We start from the raw sequence: 12,038 nt of genomic DNA, 5'->3' as shown, positions 1-12,038 counted from the left end.
ATAGTGATATTGTTTATTTGGATAGGCCAGGTCGAGCCTAAATTTCTTTTAAAATTCGAGTTTTGACTCGGTCAATAAATAAGTCTACTTATTAAATGTTTACATAATAAATTACTTTTTTGTCGATATATATATAAAATATGTAAATTTCTCATTAGAATTTTTTTTACTTTCCAAAATTATTTTATTTATGAAATGTCGAAAAATTGTAAAAAAAATTAATAAATAAATATAACATATTTCAATAAATACACAATACCATAAAATTTTAAAAATTTATTAAAAAATAAAAAATATTGAAAGTGTTTCAACTACTTCCTAATTCCTATTATAGGTTTGATCGTATTTGAGTTTTTTGACATAATACAGTCTAGAATTACCCATGGTTGGGGGTGAAGTTAAATAGTATATTGCCCTCTTTGCTCCGCCACTGAATCATAGTTCCTCTTCAACCCATAAATAGAAAGATATTACCCAATTTAACTAAGAATCAATCACGAATGTAAATCTTATAAAAAAAAGAAAGTTTATTGTTCCTAAATTTAAAATTCAACGGTCGGAATTCGCTTACACATAATCTAACGACTCGCATTTTGGCAGCTTTTCCTAAGTTTATATTTTATTATTATTTTGAGCTTATGTTAGAAGTTTCCATACCATCCAACTTGTCTTTATTTCCTTTTTTTTTTTTTTAATTTCCTTCGTGCTTGTCTTAAACACCAAGAAAAGCCCCTCACCGCAACGGCGAAACCATGTCGGACTCCGACGACGATTCCGGCGGAGAAGAATACCTTTTCAAAATTGTCATAATCGGAGACTCTGCAGTCGGCAAATCCAACCTCTTATCCCGCTACGCTCGTAACGAGTTCAACCCACATTCAAAAGCCACCATCGGCGTGGAGTTCCAGACGCAAAGCATGGGAATTGACGGTAAAGAAGTCAAAGCTCAGATTTGGGACACCGCCGGCCAAGAAAGGTTCCGTGCCGTCACTTCAGCTTATTACAGAGGTGCTGTCGGTGCTCTTATTGTTTATGATATTAGCCGTAGAACTACCTTCGATAGTGTCGGCCGTTGGCTTGATGAACTCAAAAGTAAGTCTTTGCTGCTTTTTTCTAGATACCCTTTCCTTAGTTTTTGATTTTCAATTTGGGTTTTTCTTAATGTTGAATATAGATTGACTATATATATATATAGAATTCTAAGGGTATTATTGGATTTTAGTATTTGATTTGGTGGTTTTAGGTCAAAAAAATGAAGCTTTATGAGAAGATTCATTGAAAATTTTAGGGTTGTTTTTAAAGATTCTATCTTTGATTCGTTGATTCCATTGATGATTGTGGTTTAAAAAGTATTGGATCTGATGCTGAAAAATGATTGTAATGTAAGGCTTTAAGTTAGTAGAAAGCTGACAATGAGGCCAAGTTGAGGCCTCTGATCTGCCCGGTTCGAGTCTTACATTGCGTAAATTTCGTGATGTTTAAGTCTACTTGTAGTAATTCGGACTTGATCGGAAACTTTGAGATGAATTCTCAAAGAAAAAAGGGTTAGTATAAAGCTGAAAAGAGCCATAACAAAATGTTACCTAAAAGAAAATAGAGAAAAGTTGGCAAGGGACTAGTAGAATATAGGTTTGGAAAAAGATTACAGTTAACACGACATAGTATTGTGTGTTTTTATCAAATTGAATGGAATGTGGTCGGTAAAAACATAATAGATACCAAACCAAACACTATCGATAATCGAATTGGCCTGAATTGAATACTTTCAATTATTTCTAGGGTCAAAACTGAATTGAATTCAATAAAAACTTGAGTCAAACAAAATGCCAATGATGTTTGAACCAGATAGGACTGGCCGGCTTCCCTGTCCGGAGAATGGTATTGAGTTGGTTGGATCGGGAACCGGTATGGAACATTTGAACTGGCTGAACCGATTGAACTGGATTCTTATTTTTAAATATATAATTTTTAATTAAACCTGTTGAACTAGTGAATGGTGGCTTGACTGGTTTGACCACTGGTCCGGTTCTAAAAACATTGTAAAATGCATTCCATTATTAACCAAATTGAAAACAAACCACATTGAGTACACAACTCGAATAGAATACATTCACGTATTACTCAGATCGAAATCGAGCAACATTCAATAACAACCCAACCTGACATTATGGTTGCAGTCTGTTTCCGGTTTTCTCGATTTTTTTGAACTTGTTGCAAGTTTCTTAAATTGTATTGCCTTTTGATAGATAATGCACCTTTTCGGATATAGATTTATTAAACTTGAATTTCCAATTTCTGTAAATTCTTGTGTTCAGTAGTTTAGAGTCGATTGCTTCTATTTTGTCTGGTTTTATGATGAGGATTCTGCTCACTTAAAACCTTCTGCAGTGCATTCCGATACAACGGTAGCAAGGATGTTGGTAGGCAACAAATGCGACCTTGAAACTATTCGAGACGTGAGTGTTGAAGAAGGCAAAGCCCTAGCCGAAGAACATGATTTGTTCTTCATGGAGACATCTGCTTTAGACTCGACGAACGTCAAGAAAGCGTTCGAGCTTGTTATACGAGAGATTTACAACAACGTCAGCCGGAAAGTACTAAACTCAGATACTTATAAAGCTGAATTAACTGTCAATCGGGTAAGCCTTACTAAAACCGAAACCGATGCTTCGAAGAAAACTCAAAATTTCTCTTGCTGCTCTAGGTGAGGTATCGTTTATTCTGAAAAGTGTACAATGTCGTTGAGACCTTCCCTTGGTTATTCAATTCATTTCGATTGTTTGTTTTTGTGTTTTCTCGAAGGATACGTGTTTCGGGATTCTCTATTACCAAACAATATCGTGTTACATAGTTAAATTATTGTCTTCGGGTCAAAGAAACTCGGAGGCAGCCATGTTTTTTTTTACACATTGTATTATTGTATGTTGAGAACTTGATATCTTGGTATCATATTCATTATTTTTCTATGGCATTTGATATTTGATTAATTACTATGTTACTCGGATGTTACTGGGTCGGGTTGATAGCCCATATGTGACTCGGATTCTACTACTATCGTTTCACTAGTTTCCTACTGGATCAAGTGGATAACCCGTATGATATTCGGACCTGGTTATAAACATCGTCACTAGTTTCTTACCGGGTCGGGTTGATAGCTCATATGTGACTCGGACTCTATTGTGATATCGTCACTAGTTATGTTTCTAGAGGAGTGGACAACCCATATGATATTCGGACTCGGTTATAAATATCGTCACTAATTTCCTACCGAGTCGGGTTTTCTTACCGGGTTGGTTCAATGGCCCATACGTGACTTGGAGACTATGATATTTGAACTCTGTTATAAACATAGTCGGGTGAATACCGTCACTAGTTATTTTCTGGGACGGGTGGATAATAAAAGTGTTGTTTAAATCAGATTGGATCGATCAAGGTATTAGTCTGAAAAGTGATTTTGAACTGGTTAGATTGGAAATCTGTATGAATTGATATTTTTATTTTTTTTAATTTTTAATAATTTTTTAATTTGACCGATTGGACCGACGAATTGGTATTCTAACCGGTTCGATTTAGAAAACATTGATTATAAATATCATCGGATCAGTTAGATGGCCCAAATGCAACATGGGCTCTATTGTGATATTGTCACTAGTTTGCTATTAGTTCTTAAACTCTAAGAAAGTTGTGAATATAATCTCAGTAATTTAAGTTGGTTAATTTTAGTTTATTTATTTGTCAATTTTAGTCCTTATAAGTTTCGAAATTTGATATTTTAGTTCTGAACCAAATAGTAGTAGTTAAAATGCGTGTGATTAATTCAATTACTAGTTATGTATTTTGTATACATTTCCTAATTTAGTCTGTTTTTTCCAAATGGATCATTTCAAGTCACTATACTTTTGAAAATTTAAAATTCCAGTCTTAACGCTAACAGTATTTAATCCATTAAATGGATTTTTATTAAATAATATGTAGAAATAATAAGCTAACATGATATTAGACATATAGTAAAGCCGTATCAAATTTTGGAAATATCCTAACTTAATGAATGATGAATAGTAATAAATTGGTGAGGGTTGAAATTTTAAATTTTAAAAAATATAAATATTAAAATTAATTAAATTAAAGTACAAATATTAAATCAACCACTTTCATAAAATACATAAACTAATAGTGGAATTTAACCAAAATATAAACCTAATCTCGACTTGTTTTAATCGATGAATACCTTTACTATGAACTTAATGAACGTATTTAATAATAAATAAAATCTGACAAAAATAATAATTGCGGTAACTTGGATTAAAACTTTTAAATAATTAAAAAATTAAAATATATCATCATTACAATATCATTTTTTAGTTATATAGTTATCAGATAAAATTTTTTTTATTTTCAAATTTTCACACTAATAAATTTTAAAAAAATTAGCAATGTAATCCGAATAGTAAAAGTATTTAATTTCTAGAAATAAAAATATAGGAAATAAATTAAAAATATATGAAGATTAAGGACCTATGGCATATTTTCACCACAAGAAAATTAAAAAAACTATCCTTTTACTTTTTTGTATAGGGATGAAATATTAAAGTTTATCAAAATACAGAGACTTAAATAAAAATTTACCCATTATATAATGAGATTCGAGTTTAAGGAACCAATTTATTGGGTCCCACTTTCTCTCCCCCACACAAACACGAAATCGTCTCAAAGCTTTTTTTTTTTTTTTTTGAGCAATGTCTCAAGCTTTTCATAGACTTGAAAATGGACCTTCTTTTTTTCCCACTTTAAAAAGCAATTTCCCCTTTTTTTTCAATATGAAAATAGCTCTGAATAAAAACATAAGGAATTTTTTTTTGTTAATTTCAATTTCAATTTTCCATTAAAGCTTAAGCTATGATTCTTCGAGGAGTTATTAGCTCTCACTATTCGCTTCGTCTTCTTCTAATTGGCTTTCTAGTAGTTTCTTCTTCAATAACCAGAGTTCTCAGTTGGGGTGTTATTCATGTTAAATACAAATTCGCTGGCAGTCAACGTTCGATCGTTGACTTAAAAGTCCACGACAGCGTTCGTCAACTCCGGATCCTCGCTGGTGTTGATCTTCCCTTGGGTGGTTCCGGTCGACCCGACGGTCTTGGGTAAGTGTTCCGTTTTTTTCCCCTTCTTTCAATCATTGAATTCGCTATGTTTGTATGGAATTCGAATTAGCTTGGGTCCGTGTTTCATTAATTCTTCTTTTAATTATTCAGCTTGCTAAGTTCGTACTAGATTTGATTTTTTTTAAACGAAGTTTGTGTTTGTGTGTGCGTGTGTTTAAATGGTTATTATTTTTTTGTAGGCTTTATTATGCTAGAATAGGGATAGGAACACCTTCAAAGGATTACTATGTGCAAGTAGATACAGGAAGTGATATAATGTGGGTTAATTGTATTCAATGTAAAGAATGCCCCAGAAGAAGCTCTCTTGGTGTAAGTCTTTCCCCCTTTTTTTTTATCATTCTTTTTGTGTTTTCATTAAGCTTTATTTGGTTATGGCTTTTACTTATTATATTTTGCTTACTTTTAATCTTTGGTTCTTAAAGTAACACCTGGCTGGAAGTAAAATTACGCTAAATGATTGAATATTTATATATAAAGATTGATAAAATTCTGGGAAAATAGTTATTTGTTTTTGTATTCAAACCTAAACAGTAAAAGTTAAAAGTAACAATGAGTTGCTTTTGAAGTTCAATTTGTCAAAAATATTCATTGCCAAATATGTTATTAGGGTAACAACTAACTGCTAAAGATTGTCCTAAATTCTTGGTATATTTATCACATTTGATTGTTTTTTGTTTTACTTTATATGCTATGGTTACAGATAGATCTTACTTTGTACAATATTGAGGATTCTGCCACTGGCAAGTTGGTTTCATGTGATCAAGATTTTTGTTATGCCATAAGTGGAGGTCCACTGGCTGGTTGTACGGCTAATATGTCTTGTCCGTATCTTGAGATATATGGAGATGGGAGTTCCACTGCTGGATACTTTGTAAATGACATTGTGCTATATGATCGAGTGTCTGGTGATTTGAAGACCTCATCTGCAAATGGAAGTGTTATATTTGGGTGAGTCGTCAATCCTGCTCATACTCTTCTCTAATTCATACTTGTGCTACATGTGGTACTGTGTTAGCTTTTAAATTCTGAACTTGTAACATTCTGTGCACTTCATTGCTAAATATTCTAACTTGCATGTGTAACTACTGCTGATATCATTACAAGTTAATCTCTTTAATTTTAAAATTCAAAGTTCTTATGTTTCCTTTCTACGTAGCATAACATTATAGTCATCTAGATTTTAAGAACCATTTACAAATTATTCCTGAAAAGTAGAAAAAGTTTTTGAAAATTGAATCAAGTTCTTTAGTGCTCCACGTAGTTTCCTGATTAGTTTGTTTTGTGAGATTTTGTTTGAACTGTATACCCCTTTCAGGGTTCTTCAGAATCATGTCATGAGATCACTTTAGTTTCAAACATGCCTGGGTTAATGAATGCTTTTGCATATGTAACTTACAGATTGTGTTTGTAAAGTATGTGTATGTTTGCTGTTTTATTCTGCTTTTTTTAAAGGTATTTTATGGTTACTCTACCTTTCTTTTTTCATAGGTGTGGAGCTACACAATCAGGGAATCTAGGTTCATCTAATGAAGAATCACTTGATGGAATACTTGGTTTTGGAAAAGCTAATTCATCAATGATTTCCCAGCTTGCTTCATCTGGAAAAGTGAAAAATATGTTTGCTCACTGCTTAGATGGGGTTGATGGAGGCGGTATCTTTGCTATTGGGCATGTTGTGCGACCAAAAGTTAATATGACCCCATTGGTACCAAATCAGTATGTGACATCTTTGGTGAATATCATTGCTTGTACTTTAGCATCAATGTTTTCACTTGCTGATATTTTATTTTTCATTGATTTGGATTAGTTTAGCATTGTGTTATAAAACTACATTAGTTTTTCAAGGAAAGTATCACTGTTCATGGAGAATCATTTGCCTGAGTGGATTGAATGAGATAGTGTGTTGTTAAACTTTTTTCTGTTTTGGTCAACAAATTTTTCTAACATAATTGAAGTGGTCAAATTCTGGAAAGGCTCTCTTGTGAAATGCTGCATGAAATTGTTCACTTACTACATCTGAAATTCTCTATGGCTTAAAACCATTGTTTAGGTCAGCAACACATTGTTATTGTCTGGATCGTAGACTAGCTTCTCCAGCATACAATATTTAATCAGCTTATTCACTTATGCATGTGATTCTGTACATTGAACTCAATCTTGTTATGTGAAATTTCAGGCCACATTACAATGTCAATATGACAGCAGTTCAAGTTGGTCATGATTTCCTAAGTTTTACGCCTGATATTTTCGATTCCGGAGATCGACAAGGGGTAATAATAGACAGTGGAACAACCTTAGCTTATCTCCCAGAAATGGTTTATGAACCATTAGTTAGTAAGGTATGTGATATAAATTTGGTTTATATATTTCAGATAGTTTCACTTCAGTCTGCTAAAGTGTTACATTTTTTTCCTTTTTAATCTCTGGTTAGATACTTTCTCGGCAGCCTGATTTGAAGCTTCAAACTATTCATGATGAATATACATGTTTTCAGTACTCTAAGAGGTATGAAACATGGATATAGCAATTGTGACCTTTGAGCACCTATGTACATTCCCCTCTTGTTGCTTCTTTGAAAATGTTTATCATGCTTAAATTTGGATTTTATTTTCATTTATTTCTTATCTTAAATTTCTTTAAGTAACTAAATTTTATGTGACATCCTAATCTTATTGTGGGAATATTTTTATCAGATTTTTGCACTTCACATTTTCTTTTGGTTTGTGTTTCAATTTTTAATTAATTTTTCCTTAGTAATAGTTTGTGCTTGCTTCCTTTGTGCTAGCTTGAACCTGCCTTTTAGGTGCTTCTAATCAATTTTTCTGATCAAGGAAATTGTATGCCATTAGTACATTTCTTTATGATTATTGATTCAAATTTTATTTCTAGCTATATATTTCTTGATGACGCTAGTGTTAGTGCTTGACTCTCTTTTCCCCCTCCAAATGTTCTGAATACAATCTTTTGCTCCCATTGGCCAGATTAACTGGAGTAAATGACTCATATACTGAGTTCTATATGCTACACCTATTTTAATTCCTAGTTTGTCAAGGAACAATTTTATTTACATGTATTTATTTTCTTGCAGTCTTGATGAGGCATTTCCAAATGTCACTTTTCATTTTGAAAATTCAGTGACTCTGAAGGTTAATCCACATGAGTACCTATTCCCCTATGTAAGTATGTTTCACTGCAGAAATTTAGAATCTTTATTATTAATGGTGGCCGTATCTGTATGTTCTGATGAAATAAACATTTGTATCTCCATTCAATTTGGACTATGCTTTATGCTTGTGTGAAGAAGTCTTTCAAAACACTTGCCATTTCTCTTCCTTGGTCTAATTTTAGTTTAGGAAAGTCTTTAGTTTTGCTACTATTTAAGGGCCCCTTGTGTAACATTTACCTGGTCTTTGGCTCAACATGTAACTATTAGATTAGGTTCAATGAATTTTAAATAGGTTTTATTTGGGAACTACAATGTTTTTGAATGCAAACCAGTAGTATAATTTTAACAATTACTACATATTAGGATTGTTTATGCCATGTGATTAAATCTATAGTGTCTTACAGGTTCTTCAGAATATGTATAATTTTAACAATTACTGCATATTAGGATTATTTATGTTGCATGGTTAAATCTAAAGTATAAAACATGTAGAGTTTGCATAAATTGATATTTACAAGAATGGATTTGTGCAGAATGGGTTGTGGTGCATTGGATGGCAAAACAGTGGAATGCAATCCAGGGATCGAAAGAATATGACCCTTTTGGGAGGTATGCCTTCCTAACCTACTTTTTATTATGTCAGAATTAAAGACCTATCTTCCAACTGAGAATAACATGACTTAATGTAGATTTAGTCCCTGTTGCTTAAGTAAATAACATGAATTTTGTAACTTATCTGCCTTAATATTACTCTCAGCTAGGAGGGCTTGCATTGAATTAATGAAACTATCGGCTTCACACTACTAGGTTTGCCTCACTCAGTCCCTTGAGAATAATGATTGTATAAAAATCTCTTAAGCATGCTCCATTTATTGAAAAATGTCGTATACAGACTTTCAGAACAGCTCAGATAGAAAACTTTCAAGATGCTTTAAGCCAAATCTTAAAACTATATAAATGTCTGACATAAGTAAAACCTAAAATAAGATTCTATGGCCAAAATGTGCGAAATCCAGTGAATCCAAAACTCATCATAATTCCTAGAGAAACATATACCCCTTGACATTAGATGTCCTTTATATTACGGTGCGAAAATATTTTGTTGCTTATTCTTTTAAATTATCATTAAAAATACCTTTTTACCATACCCTTTTCAGAAATTTTTTTTTAGGTTGTCCTGAATGATTGGTTATTTTTATAACTTGGATTAAAAAGGTTTTACTCATCAAATCCAAGTGAATACTAAATGGAATTCTTGAGTGTGTACCGTGTAGCATTGATTTTATTAGACCGTAAGATGCAATAGTATTTGCTGAAATTAAAGTAATTTGAATTTTCCATGGGACTTTGCTTTGTTGCTTACAGATTTAGTGCTTTCCAACAAGCTGGTATTGTATGATTTGGAAAATCAGACCATTGGATGGACTGAGTACAATTGTGAGTGTCGTGTTACTTTCCCTTTCACGATTGCTTTATAAATTTTGTACTAATTGGTATAAATCTCAGTGAATTATTATTGTTTCTTTTGTTTTATAAGAGATGTTTCTGCTTTACTTATCTTACTTGATTGTGTCTCAATAAGTATTACTATAACAGAATGTTTTTGATAGTTACATTGCCCTTTCTATAAAGATATGCCAATCTTTTAAAGATATTCAAATTTTCCATCTATACTCTGACCTATGTTACTTGGAGTAGGATGTAAGTGCGGTTTACGAGTATATGTCCGACATCGGTATGTTCAATTTTTATTAAAAGTTTTTCCATGTATTTGGAGGGTTCTTAGAAAGTCATATCCGTACACCCATATGGGTATTTCAAGCAAAACTAAGGATTGGAGCAACCTAGACTCCAATTATTAACTCGTTCATGTTAAGAAAAGTCATGTTTTCCAAAATTACTTCTGTTTTTGACTTTCGAGTGAATACAATTCTTTTATCTAGTGTGTTTGATGGTTTTCAGCAGCGAAGTATCTATTATAGCTAGAAAGAAGCACATGATCTGTTGTAGAGATCTAAGGTTCTTTGTGTTCCTGTCTCATGACATTTTTCTATGGTTATTTATAGGTTCTTCAAGCATACAAGTGCTGGACGAAAGGACCGGAACTGTGCATTTAGTAGGTTCCCAAAACATTTCTTCTGCTTGCCATTTGAATGCCTGGTTTATTACGGTTTTGATCTTGTTAGCTACGTTACCGCACTTTTTGGGCTGCTAGTAAATCTGTAGACAATACGAAAAAAAGCTAACAATCAATTTAAAGATAAAAGAAATCAAATATAAAATAGAAATCAAGATATTCATCTTGATATAGTTTGTTGAAATGATAGAATAGAATAGATAACTTGTACATCTCTATATGTATCCATCCATACATGGCATAGCAATAAACTGGGATAAAAAAAATTGTAAGACAACCACTATTGTTCTATATTTTTTGCTTTGCCTGGTCAATATGTGGAAATACAGGAAATTAACCAGGTTCACTTGTTCTATTCCTATTTATGGTAGAGCTTAGCTTGTGGTGAAAGGTTTTTTTTTTTTTTGTTGGGTTCAAATGAGGTCGTAGTTGAGGTTGGGGTATAATCGTTTGGGTTTTGATGAATTTTTAAAAATTAGATATGTTTAAAAATCGAGTTCAATATATTATTGTTTTATTAAATATTAAATATTTATAATTAATTTTAATAAATATTGATTTATATTTAAATGGTAGTTCGATCCAAATCCAAATTTAAATTCAATCAAATCGGATCTGTTATTGAATAAGAAATATTATCGATAGAGTTTTAATTCGATTGATATGAGTATTATTACTAATATAAGAAGATGTCAATTTGAGTATGTTAAAATATATTATTATCTTATTTATTGGTTCGGGGTCGGATTAAAAAAATCATTACTTTTTGTTGGTTGAGGAGTAAAAATAAATAATTTGCTTCTACGTGAAACACATGCTCGAAGACAGCACGTGCGGTTGGTATTATGTTACTCTTAAACGGTAAAAATACTTAGCAGGTTCCTCTATCATATGGACTAGATTAAATTAATTCATTTATTATTGAAATGAAAACTTTAGTCATGCTATTAAAAAAAATCAAATTGGAAAAAATTTTAGGATTCAATAAAATCTTTTGTCTAGTTTTACAAAAAAAAAATTATATAATATTTTAAATAATACATATTAATTATATTACAATTTGACATTATTTGATATTTTAACGGTACATTGATTAAATTCTTCCATTTAATAATAGATGGATTAATTTAATCTAGTCCTTATAATAGAAAAACTTTGTAAGTACTTTCACCTTGTCAATACATAAACAACGACATCATTTTAAAGGTGTAAAACAAAAAAGGTTAAAATTATTTCATTCAGTCAAGTCAACTCTTTGTACATTAAATTTAATTCATCTAATTTTATTTTTGGAATTAATTTTTTATTTTCAAATTTCATAGTAATTTAGGTTGAATTGTTTACGTGGCATTTTGAAATAAAAAAGGGTTTAATTACAACGTTGGCCTCCAAATTATACACTTTTCGACTTAGATACTTAAAGGTTTTTTTTTGTCAAAAGTGATATTCAAACTATCAATTTCATCTCATTTTATCTGAAAAAGTCTAGGATGTCCAATAACAAATGTGCCATGTTCTTATTGGTTGATATCTTGTTTTTGGGTAAAACGAGACAAAATTGATAGTTTGTGTACCA

The 12,038-nt window shown here is 31.7% G+C and overlaps 2 protein-coding genes across 2 annotated transcripts; both read left to right on the top strand.

Annotated features, from left to right (window-relative positions):
• The first annotated feature begins 547 nt into the window (after nucleotides 1–547).
• On the top strand, nucleotides 548–2,987 carry LOC107927504 (ras-related protein RABA5e). The gene is made up of 2 exons (XM_016858587.2): nucleotides 548–1,092; nucleotides 2,389–2,987. The coding sequence occupies exons 1-2, from the start codon at nucleotides 753–755 to the stop codon at nucleotides 2,706–2,708; spliced, it is 660 nt and encodes a 219-aa protein (XP_016714076.1). The 5' UTR covers nucleotides 548–752; the 3' UTR covers nucleotides 2,709–2,987.
• Nucleotides 2,988–4,693: 1,706 nt separating this feature from the next.
• On the top strand, nucleotides 4,694–10,808 carry LOC107927516 (aspartic proteinase 36). The gene is made up of 10 exons (XM_016858603.2): nucleotides 4,694–5,138; nucleotides 5,339–5,468; nucleotides 5,860–6,107; nucleotides 6,648–6,875; nucleotides 7,336–7,498; nucleotides 7,591–7,664; nucleotides 8,248–8,335; nucleotides 8,859–8,934; nucleotides 9,691–9,762; nucleotides 10,392–10,808. The coding sequence occupies exons 1-10, from the start codon at nucleotides 4,897–4,899 to the stop codon at nucleotides 10,538–10,540; spliced, it is 1,470 nt and encodes a 489-aa protein (XP_016714092.2). The 5' UTR covers nucleotides 4,694–4,896; the 3' UTR covers nucleotides 10,541–10,808.
• The last annotated feature ends 1,230 nt before the right edge of the window (nucleotides 10,809–12,038 follow it).

The sequence above is a fragment of the Gossypium hirsutum genome, chromosome A02 (assembly GCF_007990345.1).
Source record: "Gossypium hirsutum isolate 1008001.06 chromosome A02, Gossypium_hirsutum_v2.1, whole genome shotgun sequence".
Taxonomy (NCBI): Eukaryota; Viridiplantae; Streptophyta; class Magnoliopsida; order Malvales; family Malvaceae; genus Gossypium; species Gossypium hirsutum.
This window is presented reverse-complemented; position numbering and strand designations above follow the sequence as displayed.